The sequence below is a fragment of the Salvelinus fontinalis genome, chromosome 41, assembly GCF_029448725.1.
Source record: "Salvelinus fontinalis isolate EN_2023a chromosome 41, ASM2944872v1, whole genome shotgun sequence".
Taxonomy (NCBI): Eukaryota; Metazoa; Chordata; class Actinopteri; order Salmoniformes; family Salmonidae; genus Salvelinus; species Salvelinus fontinalis.
Genome location: NC_074705.1, coordinates 10,292,315 through 10,312,993, shown reverse-complemented (window position 1 = coordinate 10,312,993; position 20,679 = coordinate 10,292,315). Strand labels below are relative to the sequence as shown.

General features: G+C 44.1%; 1 protein-coding gene and 1 long non-coding RNA gene across 2 annotated transcripts; one reads left to right on the top strand and one right to left on the bottom strand.

The window, feature by feature from the left end:
* Nucleotides 1–5,707: 5,707 nt before the first annotated feature.
* LOC129840520 (heavy metal-binding protein HIP-like) lies at nt 5,708–9,708 on the top strand. The gene is made up of 7 exons (XM_055908444.1): nt 5,708–6,176; nt 6,275–6,337; nt 6,430–6,492; nt 6,657–6,698; nt 7,291–7,365; nt 7,645–7,773; nt 7,993–9,708. The coding sequence occupies exons 1-7, from the start codon at nt 5,861–5,863 to the stop codon at nt 8,277–8,279; spliced, it is 975 nt and encodes a 324-aa protein (XP_055764419.1). The 5' UTR covers nt 5,708–5,860; the 3' UTR covers nt 8,280–9,708.
* A 2,013-nt stretch (nt 9,709–11,721) lies between these two features.
* On the bottom strand, nt 11,722–18,621 carry LOC129840620 (uncharacterized). The gene is made up of 4 exons (XR_008757224.1): nt 17,388–18,621; nt 17,157–17,198; nt 13,315–14,751; nt 11,722–12,642 (listed from the first exon to the last, which is right to left on the bottom strand). It is a non-coding gene; the product is annotated as an uncharacterized LOC129840620 (long non-coding RNA).
* Between the last annotated feature and the right edge of the window lie 2,058 nt (nt 18,622–20,679).

Below are 20,679 nucleotides of genomic sequence, written 5' to 3'. Positions count from 1 at the left end.
GGCTTGTCGCGATCTATCAAACCGTATTGTATGGTTGTTATGTAATGATTATTGGTTGTAGTGGCAGTAAGCAGATAACCATCATTCTATCAAGGCTGTACTTGTGTTGGTGGTTACCCAGCTAGCACAGTGGATCTGGGCAGATTCCGGCTGAGAGTCGGGGCACTAGGCTGAGAGTCAGACTCGGCCTACGTCATGTGGCCGAGTATTACTTATGGATAGGATGCGGAGATTGAGCTCCGGCTGATTCCGGTGTGAGTTATCTGGCCCGAAATGATTACTTAGGCCTCGGGCAGATTGGGGCTACTCTCTGGCAGATGATTACACGGGCTGCTTTATATAATTAACATTTCATTATTTATTATTCCATATTTTCCCATTGTTTCTGTGATCAAAAAATACAATTAACATTTAACTAAAAAAATGTAAGTATTTTGTGTAGTATACTACTGTGTAGTATTTTGATACTGTCACGTTTGTCATAAGGAGTAGACCAAGATGCAGCGTGGTACGTTTCCATCCTTTATTATGGAATAGAAAACTTCAAAGAACAAAATAACAAAACGAACAAACGAAACGTGACGCTATAATAATGCTCACAGGCAACTAAACATAGACAAGATCCCACAAAGCACAATGGGGAAATGGCTACCTAAATATGATCCCCAATCAGAGACAACGATAAACAGCTGCCTCTGATTGGGAACCATACTAGGCCAACATAGAAATATAATTCACCTAGATAACCCACCCTTAAATCACACCCCGACCTAACCAACATAGAGAATACTGCGCACTGGAGACACATTCCGTATCTCCACAAAACATGGTGCCTGACTGGTCCCACGCTCCTCACGGCGACTGTCTTGCTCCAGACACAAAAACATCCACTCTACCTCATCACTCCCCTCAACTATCTCACATTACTTCTCGCTCAGTCTATCCCAATATTCCTCTTCGCTCTCAGACTCGCCCCTCGGATTTGCCGACCATCCCGTTCGCCCCCCCCCCCCCCCCCCCTGCCTCTCGGGCTTCTGTCGTGGTCGTGAACTTCGGAGTCAGCGTTGATCCTCCTGCGTCTGCTTCCATGGAAGGCTTTCGTCTCCTGCCATTATCTCCTCCTAAGTCCAGGATGTCTTTACCTCCTGGCCACGCTGCTTGGTCCATTTGTGGTGGGATCTTCTCTCACGTTTGTCATAAGGAGTAGACCAAGATGCAGCGTGGTATGTTTTTTTGTTTTATTTATTTTTTTATTTTTTTATTTTTTAAATTGGGGGTGGATCAGCTTAATATTGCGGAAAGAATGTTGCTTCCAATGTAATTGTCTGCATCATTTCCAATCCCCCATATTTTTTGGGGTAAATACACTGCTCAAAAAAATAAAGGGAACACTTAAACAACACAATGTAACTCCAAGTCAATCACACTTCTGTGAAATCAAACTGTCCACATAGGAAGCAACACTGATTGACAATAAATGTCACATGCTGTTGTGCAAATGGAATAGACAAAAGGTGGAAATTATAGGCAATTAGCAAGACACCCCCCAAAAAGGAGTGATTCTGCAGGTGGTGACCACAGACCACTTCTCAGTTCCTATGCTTCCTGGCTGATGTTTTGGTCACTTTTGAATGCTGGCGGTGCTCTCACTCTAGTGGTAGCATGAGACGGACCTCCAGCAGGCCACAAATGTGCATGTGTCAGCATATGGTCTCACAAGGGCTCTGAGGATCTCATCTCGGTACCTAATGGCAGTCAGATTACCTCTGGCGAGCACATGGAGGGCTGTGCGGCCCCACAAAGAAATTCCACCCCACACCATGACTGACCCACCGCCAAACCGGTCATGCTGGAGGATGTTGCAGGCAGCAGAACGTTCTCCACGGCGTCTCCAGACTCTGTCACGTCTATCACATGTGCTCATGTGCTCAGTGTGAACCTGCTTTCATCTGTGAAGAGCACAGGGCGCCAGTGGCGAATTTGCCAATCTGGTGTTCTCTGGCAAATGCCAAACGTCCTGCACGGTGTTGGGCTGTAAGCACAACCCCCACCTGTGGACGTCGGGCCCTCATACCACCCTCATGGAGTCTGTTTCTGACCGTTTGAGCAGACACATGCACATTTGTGGCCTGCTGGAGGTCATTTTGCAGGGCTCTGGCAGTGCTACTCCTTGCACAAAGGCGGAGGTAGCGGTCCTGCTGCTGGGTTGTTGCCCTCCTACGTCCTCCTCCACGTCTCCTGATGTACTGGCATGTCTCCTGGTAGCGCCTCCATGCTCTGGACACTACGCTGACAGACACAGCAAACCTTCTTGCCACAGATTGCATTGACGTGCCATCCTGGATGAGCTGCACTACCTGAGTCACTTGTGTGGGTTGTAGACTCCGTCTCATGTTACCACTAGAGTGAGAGCACCGCCAGCATTCAAAAGTGACCAAAACATCAGCCAGGAAGCATAGGAACTGAGAAGTGGTCTGTGGTCACCACCTGCAGAATCACTCCTTTTTGGGGGGTGTCTTGCTAATTGCCTATAATTTCCACCTTTTGTCTATTCCATTTGCACAACAGCATGTGAAATTTATTGTCAATCAGTGTTGCTTCCTAAGTGGACAGTTTGATTTCACAGAAGTGTGATTGACTTGGAGTTACATTGTGTTGTTTAAGTGTTCCCTTTATTTTTTTGAGCAGTGTATATATATCCATTCACGTATGCATACATATACACATATATACATACACTTACCTACATAGACATACATACTTTTTTTAAAGAGTATACCTTTATTTATTATTCCAACATAGAAAAATAATTCACCTAGATAACCCACCCTTAAATCACACCCCGGCCTAACCAACATAGAGAATAAAAGCTCTCTATGGTCAGGGCGTGACAGATACTTTGTGCAAGGCAATTGATAACCATTCAAACTTTGTGGATGGAGCTTCCCGAGTGGCGCAGCGGTCTAAAACATTGCATCGTAGTGCAAACTGCGTTGCTACAGATGCTGGTTTGAGATCCGTGCCGTCCGCGACCGGTAGTCCCATGAGGCGACTTACAATTGGCCCAGCGTCGTTCGAGTAGGCGAGGGTTTGGCCGGCCAGGATGTCCTTGTCCCATCGCGCTGTAGCGACTCCCGTGGCGGGCCAGGTGCATGCACGCTGACACGGTCACCAGGTGTATGGTGTTTCCTCCGACCCAAAATGTTTTTTTTTTTGGATGGGTATAATTGTATGTATAAAATGTATAATAGTAATATTTAAGATTACTAAATCGGGTAATTTGTATACATTTATTAAAGTTGCATTGGGCCGCTTCTGGGGGGATTCTGGTAAGATGCCGGCAAAGTCGGCTGAATTCCGGTAGACAGAACCGGCCCGATGTACTTGGGCTGATTCTGGGCAGTCATTCATTTTGATTCCGGGCCGAGTCCGACACCCGATTCCGGGCCAATTCAATCAGTTCCGGCCCCCCGGAAGAGGGTGTTGTCAGTTCTGGTTTGTTATGTCATCTACACACACGAAACAAATGAATGTGATTTATAAACATACTTTCTGTTTTACCAGATCACTTGTACATTCATACCAAACATCCACATATTTGATATGTATAAAATAATATAATTGTTGAAATGTATGATGCAGTCATTGATTTGTGCAGAACCTCAGACCAATCTAAATAAGAGTATACTATTTGTGTCGTATCAAAATAAATCAGAAAAGTGATTATACAAACAGTAGCCTTGTTCAGTAACCTTGTTCAGTAGCCTTGTTCAGTAGCCTTGTTCATTAACCTTGTTCAGGAACTTCATTCAGTATCTTTGTTCAGTAGCCTTGTTCAGTAACCTTGTTCAGTAGCCTTGTTCAGTAGCCTTGTTCAGTAACCTTGTTCAGTAGCCTTGTTCAGTAGCCTTGTTCAGTAGCCTTGTTCAGTAACCTTGTTCAGTAGCCTTGTTCAGTAGCCTTGTTCAGTAACCTTGTTCAGTAGCCTTGTTCAGTAGCCTTGTTCAGTAGCCTTGTTCAGTAACCTTGTTCAGTAGCCTTGTTCAGTAGCCTTGTTCAGTAGCGTTGTTCAGAAACCTTGTTCAGTAGCCTTGTTCAGTAGCCTTGTTCAGTAGACTTGTTCAGTAGCCTTGTTCAGTAGCCTTGTTCAGTAGCCTTGTTCAGTAGCCTTGTTCAGTAGACTTGTTCAGTAGCCTTGTTCAGTAGCCTTGTTCATCTCCTATTCACTACTGTATTATTACACTCACTATAGCCAACTGGTAAATAAAAAATATACTTAAAAAATCATGCTATTAGTATTCTCCTGTTTAAAATATCTAATTGAATGACCTTGATACTGACAAAATTACTGAAAAAAATGCTGCTGTGTTTAGCTGTAAAGTTTTGCTTACAGAATACATGCACACACTTTCTCTCTCTCTCTCTTTTACAGTTATATAGTTGGCATCAATCTGACAAAACTCAAATAAATGGTAATTTTGAACACAAGCACATCTCTCTTGCTCTGTCTTTGTTTGCCCTGGCTATTTGCCACATCATAAAAAACAATCACCAGTATCATATCCCTAACATTTAACCAGGTTACCACATATCCTCATACAAAAAGCACCACTACAAGAATATGACAATATCAATTACATGGAACCCACTGATTTCCCATTCTTCCAAAGTAGAAGAGATCAGCTGAATACATGGTCCAGGTCAAAGGTCAAATATTGTCTCCCCCGCATTTTGTTTCCCAACACAACAGCCCCTCAGGCGCTGCTAACGTTCTCTTTCCTGCATCTCTATCGGACTGTGGGGGGGCTGTCAGTCCCCAGGTGGAGCTGTCGAGTACTGTTCAGCCCCACCAGCTAGTCAGTCAGTGTGTCCAGGAGAACAACGCTTTGGGTTATTCATCGATTGCCTATTTCAATCCTAGCGAAAGCTACTCCATGAACACACACACACACGAGCACACACACGTACAAACGAGTGGACACATACACACACACACACACACACACACACACACACACAAACACACGCGCACGCACACACACGCGCACGCACACACACACACACACACACACACACACACACACACACACACACACACACACACTCCAACCGCAAGCACACCTATAGGCTTATTTATGATGAGCATATCATCCTACTATTTCAGTATGTATACCTGCTGTGAGGCTCCTTGAAAAAAATCCTAAATCTATACATTTAATGGTAGAATATATAGATAAAAAACGAATGAACAGATGACTGAATAAATTAATGGGAAGTACTGATTACTGGTTGTTCTGTGGGCTGCTCAATTGATTCGACAGCATGCAACAGTTTGTGTGTGTGTGTGTGTGTGTGTGTGTGTGTGTGTGTGTGTGTGTGTGTGTGTGTGTGTGTGTGTGTGTGTGTGTGTGTGTGTGTGTGTGTGTGTGTGTGTGTGTGTGTGTGTGTGTGTGTGTGTGTGTGTGCATATCTGTAGAAGAAATGTCATTATTATGTGATTGTGTTACTCGTGAATGTGTAATCAGTTAATCTGTGTGTCTACGGTATGTGTTCATTCACTGTGTGTGATCTGTCACAGTATTAGTATTATGTGAACAGATAAACACAAACATCAACACACTGTACCTTATGGAGATAAAGAAAAACCTTCAACCAAATAACAGGTTCTCCCACAACCTTGCAGTGTCTTAGATTAAAAGGCAGTCAGCTTACCTTGAATTCTTCAGCAGGATCCTTGAGGTTATTTTGTAAAACACCACGTCAGAAACATGTGAAACACTTCTCAGGCAGTGCTTCACTACTTTTCTGCCTGGAGTGAGCCTCACAGGGTGCGTTATTTCTGAAGAGGTGTCGTTTCAGAATGAGGGGTGCTGTAGCTCTGCTGGTGTTGCTGTTCTGTCGGTCTGGGGCATGGGCTCAGGGAGAGAGTGGAGGGGATAGAGAGATTTTGGTGGAGAGCCACGGGACTGAAGATACAGAGTTGACTAGCAAACACACGACCGGCCAGACCATCACAACGCCTGATATCTGGGGTGAGGTAGAAGAGCTTAGAGACATGGTGGATAACCTGGGAACCATGATTTTGGAGCAGAGAGAGAAGATGAGGAACATGGAGAAGAAGATGGAAAGAAGGTGGAGAGAAAAATGGCAGAGAGGATCTGAGGCCAGACTGGAGAGTGAGAATGCTAGTATTTATGGAATTTGGTTCATTTAAAAGTAATTTCAGTGGAGGATCAACATGTTTTTGAGAATTGTTTTGTTTCCATAAATCCAGCTATGGGGGCCAGACTGAGTGTCATCGAGAGGGAGGTAGAGGACTTGAAAGAACAGAATACAGGTAGAGGGGCTGTTTTGTAATATAAATTAATTTGTTATAATGAGGTCAGTTCAGAGGAGGATCATGAACTTACTTTTTTCCCATAATTCTAGCCATGGGTACCAGACTGAGTGCCAGTGAAAGGGAGGTGGAGGAGCTGAAGAGAATGAATGCAGGTAATGTAATTTGTCCACCAACATCAGTTGTTTCTTGTTAGAAAGAAAGGGTAATGAATAAAACTATATTTGTAAAATTGTCTATGAAATTGTTTATAGACAGTTATTTATGCGTGTTTCTCATATGAACTCACTTTTAATGGCTGTTTCCCATGCCATTTTAGCCCTGGAGGCCAGAGTGACAGACAGTGAGAATGGAAACACAGGTAAAGGACCGGATTCCCGGATCGTAGGCGTTTGTTGCCATTTCCTACTCCTCAGAACTTTCATATTACGAACGTGTTGGGGATCTGTTAAATGATGACGCTAGTTTTGCCAAGGAGAAAGGACTGAGCTATGTAGGGAGAAAGGCAGGATCCCATGTTTGAGATAATGGAGGGGGATAATAGAGAGAGACTATTTCCTGGAGGACGATGCCATGCTGACTCTTTCGTTTCCATGTGAATTCCTAAAAAGATGAGTGGGGCGAAGGATTAAGAGGGTGTGAATGATGCTGAATGGGCGTAAACAAAGAGCCCTCTAGAAAGTGTGAAAATTATTCAAGGTCTTTTTTTCCTCCTACTTGTCTCCAAAATTTAATAACAGGTTTATCAAATTTCCAAGAAGCATAACTTAATTATATCATATTATATGCCGTTTTAAAGCTGAGTCTGTGCTTTTATAAAATGTAAAAGAAAGACAATCTTGAAAATTGGACATAAGCTCACCTTCCTGAGTTCAGTCACATATATGAAATCATTCTGCTTAAAACAGAGAGTTTGAGCTTCAGTTTACTAATCTGTCTTTTTGTAATGGTAGCCTTAGAGGCCAGACTGAATGCCAGCGAGGGGATGGTGGAGGAGCTGAGGAGAGTGAATGCAGCTAAACTCCATGGTGAATATACTGTAGGGCTGCAATTGCACATGCTTGTAATCTAATGGAATGGCTGTTGGGCTGTTGGCAGTGTTATTTTTTTCTTCATTGCCGAATGCGTTTGTAATATGATAAATGTTGCAGATTGCATCTTTGCTTTTCCCTTAAACCTTTCATCAGGATTTAATTTCCATGTTTTTTTAGGTGAATTTTGTCTTCATCAGGCTCATATTATGCATTTAACATCGTTTGTTTTTGTCTTTAATCAGTGAATTTGAATTCCCTCCTCTGTGTTCATAGACAGACCAAAGGTGGCCTTCTCTGCTGGTTTGACTAATAATGGATATGTAGGACCCTTTAATAGTATCACCATACTAGTATACAGAAGGGTCATCACCAACATCGGCAAGGCCTACAACCCAAATACAGGTACTGAACACACTAAGACCCCCTTTTCACCTTGTATTCAAATGTGACCTGGGATCAGATCATGTTCACATTAGACATCTGCTATCAGACAGGTGTACACATGCATTGTGATTGTGTCATCTTTATCCCATATAAAAACATGCAGACAACCAACTATTCCAACATTGCTAACAGTGTCTGTGACAGTCTATTAACTTATTTTACTCTCCTCTGATGCAGGTGTCTTCACAGCACCAGTGAGAGGACTCTACTACATCAGATTCACTGCCGTGGGTCTCAAGGGTCCACAGTCCATAGGTGCCTATATTTACCACAACGACAAGAGTGTCATGTTCAATCACCAGAACAATGACAACGGACATAATAGGTTCTTGTCTAATGCGTTGACTCTAGAGCTGGAGGCCGGGGATGTGGTTTACATGCGTCTCCCAGTAAATCAGGAGCTCTATGATGAAAAGTCGAGTAACTACAGCACCTTCAGTGGCTTCCTGCTCTTCCCTATGTGAAGGGAGCACTCTGGTGTGAGTTTGAGATCGATAAATAAGACCGATTATTTCTATCATTGATGCAAAGCGACTCCTTCACTCCATCCAGGTTTTTCCTTGTATTTTTGACAGTGAGAATTGCAGAGGCAAAGGAAAATAAGATCATAATAATCATAAAAATGAATGATTTATTTGATTTGAAAATGTAAAAGGTTGTTACATTCATATGTTGATGGACATGATAAGAAGTCCAGACCCCTCTTTAACCAGGAACCAAATCAAAGTGTGAACTGGTAACACAGCAATGGTGCTTGACCTAGTAGTGGTGTTCAAGGCAGTCTGAGGTTGACATTAAACAGGCTGTGTCTGGCTCTGCCGCTACCGCCCCACAGTAAGGCCTCCGCATCAACACTCAACAGCCTCTTCATCTTTGTCGCTCTTGGTGAACATAACTCAGAGACAAAAGATATCACATGTGGTGTTCCAAAAGGTTTGGTTTTGGGTCTGGTACTCTTCAGTTTATACAGTATATGTAACCCCTTGGCAGCGTTATCAGAAAGCACATAATTGATTTTCACTGCTACGCACAGCAACTTTACATTTCTGTGTCACCAGAGTATTTGAGCTCCACAGATAAATTCTTAGACTGTATTAGTGATTTAAATACTTGGATGGCTCACAACTTCCTCCAGCTAAATCAAGACAAGACTGAGGTACTTATTATTGGAGCCAATTATTACAGAGAATTTGGCTCACATTTTAATTTACAGGCAGTACCAGGTACAAAACCTAGGTGTCATTTTATATTCTGAACTCAACTTCAAAACACACATTAGGAATGTGACCAAAATAGCTTTTTACCACCTGAGGAATATTTCCAAGGTGTGGCTGTTTCTCTCTCAGGCTGGTACAGAGAAACTTTTTCCATGCTTTTATTACAAGCAGGCTTGACTACTGCAATGCTCTCCTGTCTGGTCTACCCAAGAAAGCCATTGGTCAACTGCAAAACATACAGAATGCTGCAGCACGGGTACTGACCAAGACCAGACGTAGAGCACACATTACATCAGGTTTAAGGTCTCTGTACTGGCTGCCTGTGAGTTTCAGAATTCATTTTAACATTATTACATAGATGTTTAAATCAATCAGCAATTGTGCACCCCAATACATGTCAGACATGCTTTTAAGTTATGTACCCAGTAAGTCCCTCAGGTCCTCTGTCCCCAAAGCCTAGGACCAAGAAGTAGGGAGAGGCAGCCTTTAGTTATGTCCCCAACCTCTGGAATAGCCTGCCAGAGAACCTGAGGGGGGCTGAAACTGTGGACATCATTTAAAAGAGATCTTTTAAGTTTTGCTTTTCCTAAGTGTGCTTTTTAGTTGTTCAGTCTTTGTTATTCTTTTTTTGATCCTCTTATTTCAGTTTTCATTTTCATCGCTTTTTATGAATTGTTTTCCCTGTGAAGTGCAGTGTTGCATTTATGTCTGAAATGTGCTGTATAAATAAAGCTTGATTTAATTTGATCTAAAAGGCCCTGCTTAATCAAAGGCTTTATTAATTAAAGCTCTAATGTGACGGACACAATATGATCCTACATTTACAGTATGTTGTAATCTCAAAGGTTTCCCTCATGCTTTGAACATCTGCATAATCATCTGACAAGATACACTATATATACAAACGTATGTGGACACCCTTTAAAAGTAGTGGAATCATCTACTTCAGCCACACCCGTTGGTGACAGGTGTATAAAATCAAGCACACAGCCGTGCAATCTCCATAAACAAACATTGGCAGTAGAATGGCCTTACTGAAGAGCTCAGTGACTTTCAACGTGGCACCGTCATAGGATGCCACCTTTCCAATAAATCAGTTTGTCAAATTTCTGCCCTGCTAGAGCTGCCCTGGTCAACTGTAAGTGCTGTTATTGTGAATTGGAAGCGTCTAGGAGCAACAACGGCTCAGCCGCGAAGTGGTAGGCCACATAAGCTCACAGAACGGGGCCGCAGAGTGCTGAAGCGCTAGCGCGTAACAAATCGTCTGTCCTTGGTTGCAACACTCACTACCTAGTTCCAAACTGCCTCTGGAAGCAACGTCAGCAGAAGAACTGTTCGTCGGGAGCATCATGAAATGGGTTTCCATGGCGGAGGAGCCGCACAAAAGCCTAAAATCGCAATGCCAAGCGTCGGCTGAAGCGGTGTAAAGCTCATCGCCCTTGAACTCTGGAGCAGTAGAAACACGTTCTCTGGAGTGTTGAATCACGGTTAACCATCTGGCAGTCCGACAGACGAATCTGAGTTTTGCGGATGCCAGGAGAACGCTACCTGCCCGAATGCATAGCGCCAACTGTAAAATTTGGTGAAGGAGGAATAATGGTCTGGAGCTGTTTTTCATGGTTTGAGCTAGGCCACTTAGTTCCAGTGAAGGGAAATCTTAATGCTACAGCATACAATGACATTCTACACGATTCTGTGCTTCCAACTTTCTAGCAACAGTTTGGGGAAAGCCCGTTCCTGCATGACAATGCCCCCGTGCGCAAAGCGAGTTCTGTACAGAATTGTTTTGTTGAGATCGGTGTGGAAGAACTTGACTGGCCTGCACAGAGCCCTGACCTCAACCCCATCGAACACCTTTGGGATGAATTGGAACGCCGACTGCGAGCCAGGCCTAATCGTCCAACATCAGTGCCCGATCTCACTAATGCTCATGGCTGAATTGAAGCAAGTCCCCGCAGCAATGTTCCAACATCTAGTGCAAAGCCTTCCCAGAAGAGTGGAGGCTGTTATAGCAAAGGGAGAGGCCAACGCCATATTAATGCCCATGAGTTTGGAATGAGATGTCCAACAAGCAGTTGTCCACATACTTTGGTCATATGGTGTATAACATCATAGCCCAGGTTGAAATGCAACCTTTCATCACAAGAAGGAGAATGCCAGAGTTGTCACTTGTACTGGATATCTTTAGGTAGCTTCAGTGTGTGGGTGTGTGTCTCTCCTCTAGCTTCGAGACGTGACTCTCCCTTAGGGGCGATAATGGCATTCTCCATGACAACGGCCACATGACATCGCCGCTGCCCTTGAGGGCCAGGACACATCCTCCGGGGGGGGGGATCACCGTGGAAACACGATAGGGTCAGAGGTCACCTCACAAGCTAGAGGAGAGGAGTGTATCCCAGCGCTCTGCCCTGGTCTGGTAGTAAGAGGCTTTAACCACAGGCTGCATCTGCTCTGGCTAGGTCTGACTGTATGTAGCGGCTGCTTGCTGGCTGTCTCTAAGGCCAGAGCTGAATCAATATACTGTGGATGCACTCAGCACCCATGCACACTGTTACACGGTGCAGCCTTCGGGCAGGGGTACAGTATGTCAACAGTACAAGATTTAACACTGTACATCTCAGTTTATTCAGTAATGTGTTGCACTCTGTACAACAATGCATAGCAAGAACATTATTTATTTCACATTTAATATTACTTATCTTCCTGCAATGTTCTAAACATGGCACCCTGTAGAATATCCTTGTGAAATACCAACCATAACTCAATAATGGACAAGATAACAAGGCCTGAAATAAAACACACTAATGCATTATAAAAAAGTACAACCAGTAAAGACAAAGAAGATGAATGATAATTGATGCTCTTCTTTAATATCTGGATATGTCAATGCTAATAATTGATCAAGTGTGGATCACAAAACAGCTCACTCAGTGGTTCTGTACATGAGATATTTGTGAAGTGTGCTCCTGCCCTCCGGTGGCAAAAGAAAGCAACACACTAGTTGATTATGGCGTATCATTTACTTATAGTAATGATACATGTCTGGAAAATAATCTAGAGAATAATTCACTCAGAAAGGTGTGACATGTACAGAATGAAATGTAACATTTTAAGTCATCTTATTTCAGAGTTCTGTCCTTGACAAACAAAAAGAGATAATGAGGAGAGATGACGTATTATTTAATCTCGGTTTTGGCACATTTCAACACTAATGAGACTCCAAGTACAAAAATGTAGATCCCATAAATACTGTACTACCAAGGTCAAATAAATACTTCTTCGCATAATAGTCAAATATCTTAATAACATAAGTAAAGGCAGCACTGCCTCCAATTAATTCAGGTAGCATTTATACAAATATTCAGTGAACATAAAATGACCTGTACACTAATCAAACTCTTGGATGAAGTCTAGGATAAATGTTGTTTATGTAACGTGCTGACTCCCAGTGCAAAACAGTGGCCTGGACTTCTTTGGAATTTGTCAGTCGACCTCTAAGTGGGGTCCATTTGGATGTGACTATGTGGTGGCCGGCTCTACTTCACTGCAGTTGCCTCACCCTAAACAGGAACTTCCATTTCACAGATTTACTATGAAGCCATTATGGCCCCTGTAGGACAAGAGACACAAATATCTCCAGTTTAGATTAGGTCCTTCCTCCACCAGGTCACACAGAGTGTGAGCATGTCCATAGAGGTATTCTACAGGGCCATATACCACATTTTGCACATACACATGAAGATAACAGACACACACTAAGGTGTCTCAGAAGAATACCAGCCTGCCAGGATTGTTTAGAAAGGCATATGGTCGCCATTTAATGTAACAAATGGCGTCTTTCCAGAGAGAGAAAAAAAATCCCACTGTAGAATGTACACACTCATATAAAGATATGCCCTTCCCTTCGTTCCTGTGTAAAGCCGTGGAGGCTGGTGGGATGAGCTGTATGAGGACAGGCTCAATGGAATGTCTGGAATGGAATCCAACACATGGAAACCATGTTTGACACCGTTCCATTTATTCCATCCCAGCCATTCCAATGAGCCCATCCTCCTATGGCTCCTCCCACCAGCCTCCACTGGTGTAAAGAGTTCACTTGTGGAACATGTGAGGTTCACAGAGAGATCATGAAAGTTAAGAATGGCAACTTTATGTATAGAAGCAAGCACATCGTAGTATGATAGGGGTAACCAATGGTTCAGTTTTGGGTCTAATCCAGTTGCTACAATGGCAAAATTTGCATGTCATCACCGTGTCAGTGCAGGTCAAAATCAACACTCACCTCATTGGTTAGCAGTAAAGCAGTGGAGCGTGAGGAGCCGGAGAGGGAGGAAAGCAAGTCTGGTGCTGGCCTTCGGGGACAGGAGGACTGGGACTTACGGACGGCTAGAGCCACAGTCTGGGTAAAGCAGGAGGGGATGGCAGTTTTCCTGGCCAGGGCTGCAGGCACGTATGGTTTGGGTGAAGTCAAATGAATCATGTTCGGTTTGGGTGAAGAAGAGGCATCAGTCCGATTGTCTCCCTCCGCTGATTCACAGATGGTATGACTCAGCGTAGGAAGAGAAGGGGGAGGATAAGAGGGAGGACGGTGATTTCTTCCCCCAGGAGGCCTCACGCGTAACTGTGTCGGCTCCGTCTCCTCCACCTCCTTATCATAGCACACAGAGGCAGGGGGAGGAGGGAAACAGAAACGGTCCTCTTCTGTCTCTATCACAAGACTGGACTTCCAGAACAATCCCCTGCTCTGTAGTAGTTGAGGTCACCTCATCTCCAGGTATTCCATTGGTGTGGGCCAACAGGTCAGCTGCGTATGGGTTGGGTATCTCTGAGAGTGAATCTGACTCCTCTGGGACTTCTACCTCTAGACTTTTCTCTAGTTCTGAATCTAGACTGTCTGTGGGTGATTCGGACTCCTCGTGGGCCTCGATCTCTGAACTCTCCTGCTTGACTACCACTGGTGAATTTGGTGCGGTCTGGTAAAGCTCGCTAGGACTAGACACGGTTGGAGGACTGAAGACCAAGTCAGTAGAACCTTCTGGAAACCCTGGAGGAGAAAGTTTATAATCTATATCAGGCTCTGGGGTGGATCCCTCAACCTCTCCAGTGATACCGGTGTCTTCTTCCTTGTCTGGTGGTGCTCCAACCCAGGTTCAGCAACACCATTGGAGGGTTCATCAATGGTTTGTGCTGGGTCTAAGGCCTGGGTCAGGTCCACCTCCAAGACTTTCTGCTCCGTCAGGGACTGCCCTAGGGTCACCACAGTAAATGGGGTCATCCCCTCCATCATATCAGGACTCCTCAAAGCCTCACCAGGGGCCTTGGTCTTGAGTTGGAGTAAAGAGGGGACTGAGTCCCTTACTTCCACCCGACTGTGTCAAGAACCCAGGTGAGCCTCCATTGGTGGAGTTGACGGGTCTTGGGGTTGGGAACGAAGGATGCTTGAGGTTGGCCCGGGTTTGACAAGGCAGGAAAGGGGTTAGTATCTCCCCTAGGGTGGGAGGGGAGGGAAGGCAGCGAGGAGAGGGGTGGTAGGGATTGGAGGGTAGAAATCTGCTAGAGGGACGAGAGGTAGTGAAGGGGGTAGAAGGGGGAGTGGGGGGCACTCGAGGCTGAGGCTGAACCAAAGGGCTGGAGATGTTTGGGGATGAGGATGGGGAGTCCAGGTCCCCCTCACACTCTCCCATCTTCTCCTTAAGTGTGTGAAGTGACTGTCCATTCCCTGTAAAGACAGAGAAACTGTTAAGTTCATCTAGAATAGATAAATGGCTGGTGGTTTGAGTAACTGAGGATTGCAATATAGGAAATAAGGGTGCAAAGAGGATTGTAGATTAGATTGTGATTGAAATGAATACTTAGGTGGTTATAACTAATTTTAGACACAATACAGACACAGCCCAGTTTCTGACAAAACAAGTTAATCAAAGCACTTCATTAAAATCGAATGAATACATTTGCACAAGGAATATCAACGTGTTCTCCTCAACAGATGTAGTTTAAACTATGACTGAAAAGAAAGAGGTGAATGGTAGAAATTGAGGAGCAGAAAAACAAAGAAAACAGAAAAGACAAGTTGGAGACAATAAAACCCAATCCCTTCATGGTTTCATTCAAAAGTGAACTTGTGAAGTAATATACGTCATTTAGACGGAGGTGTGTATTGTATGATGAGTCTCTTTAGAAGGCACAGTTATGATATTGCAGGAAATAAAGCAATGTGTTACTGTACTGAGTAACCTATCATCTAAACCCAGAGAAACTAAACAAAAGGTTACACAGGCGGTAAAAGCACAAAACACTAACAAATTAAACACATTAAATAAATAAGAGCTTATAAAGAAGACGACCGAGTGATAAACATGACAGTCCAAAACCCAACATGGAGGAGAGCAGGAATCGTTCACCACGGGGACAAGAGGAGAGTGGAACAGAAGGAGTAGCACAGAGGAAGAGGAAAGGAGGACGCAGCTCCCGGTCGCCGTCTGCAGGGGAGAAAGAAGGGACACTGCTTGGAACAGTGGTCTACAATCCTGCTCAGGTGCCAGGATTGAGAAGTAGTGCCGACATGGAGCCCTAATCTGTTATTAACAGCCTACAGATGAACAGCGCTGCCAAGGAGAACCAACAGTCAAGCAGGACAACCCGTCAGACAGGGAAATAGGAGTCAACGGAAAGAGCCCACTAACATATTGACCACTAGCAGACAGGTGAGACACCATATGCAGTATACGATTCTACATGAGCCCACCCTCTAACTCAGGGATGGTCAAGTGTATGATTTAGGTATGCAGTCCCATGAGCCACTGCAGCCCCTCATGATAAGTTCTGTTTTTTTGTGCCCCCCCCCCCCTTCCCCCCATCAAAGTTGCCAATTCCTGATCTCACTCAATATTACAACCCTGAGAGTCCATTCAAATTTCAAGTCAACTAGTGATTCAAAATGACTGAACTTTGATCTCAGTGTCCTGGGGTGGTCCGTTGTGGGTGTTAACACAGGAGGATGATGGTGGTGGGGGCACAGGGAGGTGGTGGGGGGGGCTATCCTCTTCTTCCTAGAGGTCAACTGGAAAACACCAGAAACAAATACCGGTTTAACCCAGGATCCTCCAAATCCACCATACATTCTCACTGTGGTCAGGGAACAAGGATTTGGAACCAATAGTTTAGGTCTAAAGTCTACGGCTGAGACTCAATAGTATTGACATGCTTCCTTTTCTCTATAACCACTAAACTCGCATGGGCATAGTCAGGCAATCAGATCAGGTGAAGTCAACATGGTGGAAGCCTCCCCTGTCCTTTCACCTATAGAGCCCCACAGTGGTTGTGTAATAATACCCATAAAAACCTAGCGGACAAACAAGGAAATGGTTCCAATCGTTTTTCCACCATTCATTTTTCTAATAGGGGATTTTAGAAACACTTAAAATAAGGGCTGTGTTTCGTAAAGGCTTAACAAAGCAGACAAGCAAAGAAAACCACGAAAGAGTATCGAGACACAGCCCTAAATCCTACTCCCTAAACGGCTGGACGTTGAGGTTGGCAGGGGCGCTTTGGGAGCCTGCCATGGGGGGCATGGGTGCCCGTCTTTTCATGGCCATGGTGTTGTCCATGGGCAGGGTGTTGGAGGAGTGGACACCCAGGGAGTTCATTCTGATGCTTGCCACCCGCTGGTTTTTCAGACCACGTGAGGTCGGGACACTCACTGAGAGACCCTTTAGAAGACCACATATCACAAAGCTTTATCAGTGTACACTGAAATCCTACCACACACTCAAATCTAGTACAGCTGAGAAATAAAACTGCATTCACAGATCTAGTCAAAGTCTAAAATCTATTTCTTACACAATGCTTGCGTACGATGGTAAAGCTAAGCTGTGGGAGAGTAAAATAAAGTAGCTTTCAGGTTTCTTCTTAATTCTCCTGAATAAGCCGAACAATCCTCTGTTCTCTTTCTCCTTCTGTTTCTTCTCTTTATTTGGTGGGGGGGGGGGGGGGGGGGGGGGGGTTCTACAGGTGCTTCAAGGAGAAGGAAATAGCAACGACAGATGGTCGAGAACTGGTATTCTAATGAAATGTGTTAATTGCCAAAATTTTGGGGCATTTTCAGACATTTGTTAAGTTTTGTACCTTAGGGGGGAGGTAGTGTGATAACCACTTCAGGACTGACAGCTGTTCAGGATTAGAAATAGACATCCATGTTAGCATTTTCAAAATGTACAGTATATAGACACTATGCACTCAGTGGGTAAATAATATACTGTAGACAGTCTCCAAAACACAGTTTGCGTATGAAACAAGTACGTCATCACTACCAGTGCCACCAAAACTCAAAAGCAGAGTTACATAAAAACATCTCACCTGCCATGTCCCTGGCGTATAGTTCCCTTAGTCATCGAGGGACCTGCTCAGGTTTAAAGGTCCTTCAGAGTCGTTGGCTCTCAGTAAAATGGTGGACTCCAGGTCAAACTCACACACACTGCAGGCAGGAGCTGCTCCAGAGGGACTCTAGGGTTGACCCTCACAACAGCCTTATGGTTCTTCTTGTAATTGATTAGCAGACGTACAGTGACCTATAGGAAACAGTATCCCTTCAGTACATAAACTGACCTAGGTTGGAGATTGGCTAGTGTGTACAGATGCATTTTGTTAGTATTTACCTCTGACACGTACTGTAACGGTTTTGACTTGAGGTTATTTCTAGGGGTGCCAGGTAGGTTGAGCCTACCAGAGAAAGCATTGGTTTCTCCTTTTAGTTTGGGAGGGAATGAGTCCCATCTGGTCCGTCAAGTCACACCAATACAAAGGACTTATGTAAAAGGATGGAAATATACTTCTCATAAACCCCGTAAAACATTGGAAAGAACTTCAAACAAGTGCATTATTTTGCGTGGTTGTATTAACAACATAAATGATCACACACAACAATATAACAATTAATGCACTTATGTTCATTTAGAAATGTCCTGTACCTCGGGCATAAAAAGAGTCCAGCCCGGTAAACAAGTTCAGTGACTCAAGTGACCTTAGTCACGCAACGTTTGTCCGTAGCGTAAACACAGTATATTCATACACTCAAAATAACACTTATTTTGCAACACAACTATAAAGCGTATCAAAGACTAACCAAATAATAATGTCCTCACAACTACATAAATCACAGTATACATCACCCCAAACAAATGAAATACCGTGTACAAAAAGTTGTAGTCAGTCGGTCAGTCAGACAATCCGCCAACAGATCTCCAGCGGAGAAAAGGCCACGAAAACCAACGGAGAGTTGTAGTCCACAGACGCACAGAGTGGATCCAATCCTGGGTAAACTCGCTTTAAGGCTACAAAACACACTGTAACACACTGCATACATTTTCATACCTTTTTCGTACTCAGTCAATCCATTTCAAATACACAGTATGATTTCGTATGGCTCCAACAAAACATTCTGTCTGTATGCCTCTTACCTCCCATGCACCGTGGCCATTTTCTCCAGGCCTCCTGGTAGAACCACTGCTAGAGTATGCTCCCTCTCCAGCAGGCTCTCCTCCATGGAGCCTCCCCAGGGGTCTAGACGCGACCAGAGTCGGGAGACTTGACTGAATCTCCTAACAGAGAGGGACAATGTCAACATAAGGAGAGGAGATGACATCCTGTGAGAAGCTGATGTCACAGTCAACTAAAAGTGTTAGTATAATACATGACTTACACTGCATGACCAAAAGCATGTGGACACCTGCTCATAAAACATCTCATTACAAAATCATGGGCATTAATATGGAGTTGGTCCGCCTTTGCTGCTATAACAGCCTCCACTCTTCTGAGAACGGCTTTCCACTTGATGTTGGAACATTGCTGCGAGGACTTGCTTCCATTCAGCTACAAGAGCATTAGTGAGATCGGGCACTGATGTTGGGCGATTAGGCCTGGCTCGCAGTCGGCGTTCCAATTCATCCCAAAGGTGTTCGATGGGGTTGAGGTCAGGGCTCTGTGCAGGCCAGTCAAGTTTTTCCACACCGATCTCAACAAACCATTTCTGTATGGACAACGCTTGGTGCACGGGGTCATTGTCATGCTGAAACAGGAAAGGGCCTTCCCCAAACTGTTGCCACAAGGTTGGAAGCACATCTTCTAGAACATCATTGTATGCTGTAGCGTTTAGTTTTCCCTTCACTGGAATGAAAAACAGCCCCAGACCATTAGTCCTCCTCCACCAAACATTACAGCTGGAACTATGCATTGGGGCAAGTAGCCATCTCCTGGCATCCGCCAAACCCAGATTCCTCGGTTACAACCGAGGACAGACTTATCAATCCCATTCTGTAAACTTCTGTGGCCTGCCACTTCACTGCTGAGCCGTTGTTGCTCCTAGATGTTTCCACTTCACAATAACAGCACTTAAAGTTGACCAGGGCAGCTCTAGACTTTTATTTCCCTCACCAACTTTAAACATCTGCTATCTGAGCAGCTAACCGATCGCTGCAGCTGTACATAGTCCATCTGTAAACAGCCCACCCAATTTACCTACCTCATCCCCTTACTGTTTTTATTTATTTACTTTCTGCTCTTTTGCACACCAGTATCTCTACTTGCTCATGATCATCTGATGATTTATCACTCCAGTGTTAATCTGCTAAAGTGTAATTATTCGCTCCTATGGCCTATTTATTGCCTACCTCATGCCTTTTGCACACAATGTATATAGACTCATTTTGTTTTTTTTCCTACTGTGTTATAGACTTGTTTATTGTTTACTCCATGTGTAACTCTGTGTTGTTGTCTGTTCACACTGCTATGCTTTATCTTGGCCAGGTCGCAGTTGTAAATGAGAACTTGTTCTCAACTAGCCTACCTGTTTAAATAAAGGTGAAATTAAAAATAAAAAAATAATAAAAATAGCAGGCCAGAAATGTGATGAACTGACTTGTTGGAAAGGTGGCATCCCATGAAGGTGCCATGTTGAAAGTCACTGAGTTCTTCAGTAAGGCCCTTCTACTGCCAATGTTTGTTTATGGAGATTGCATGGCTGCTTGCTCGATTTTATACACCTGTCAGCAACAGGTGTGCCTGAAAAAGCCAACTCCACTAATTTGAAGGGGGTGTCCACATACTTTTGCATATATAGTCTATCACAGACCGTAAAACAGTCATCCTCCTTTTCTCAGATAAAAACATGGACGTATCCTACAAGACTTACTCAGCAAGAGTAACTACATTTAAATTGTTTTCATTTGAAATTGTCACCAGACTTGACCACCTGGCAATTACTGGATTTTGACTGTGTGTGCATTTGGCACACTAGTTCTAAATTAAATGTTTTAATGTCACTGCCAAGTACATTTATAATACTTCTCGTTTAAAAGTTATACAAACTACAACAACATGAACCTACTTACGAGACAACATCGAAACGGCTTTTATGGACTCGTCAAATAAGGGAGACCCACTGTAATATTCACGCACCAATCGCGACGCACACAAACGTATTGTTCAACGTTTTGGGACACGCGTGGTTGACACAACGGAGCACCAGCATGCAAAGTGTCAAACCCCTGGTCTATATCAGACATCCCCAGAGTATTTAAAGAAGTGAGTTCAACAATGCACGCCTTCCTCAGCAGCTCTGGGCAAACTGTTCGTCACCACGTTCCTCTACCGC

Excerpts from the sequence above, each read along its gene's own strand:
- LOC129840520 (XM_055908444.1), top strand. The coding sequence starts at position 5,861 with ATGAGGGGTGCTGTAGCTCTGCTGGTGTTGCTGTTCTGTCGGTCTGGG. Across the intron at positions 7,366-7,644 it reads GAATGCAGCTAAACTCCATG|ACAGACCAAAGGTGGCCTTC; the intron begins GTGAATATACTG and ends CTGTGTTCATAG. Across the intron at positions 7,774-7,992 it reads GGCCTACAACCCAAATACAG|GTGTCTTCACAGCACCAGTG; the intron begins GTACTGAACACA and ends CCTCTGATGCAG.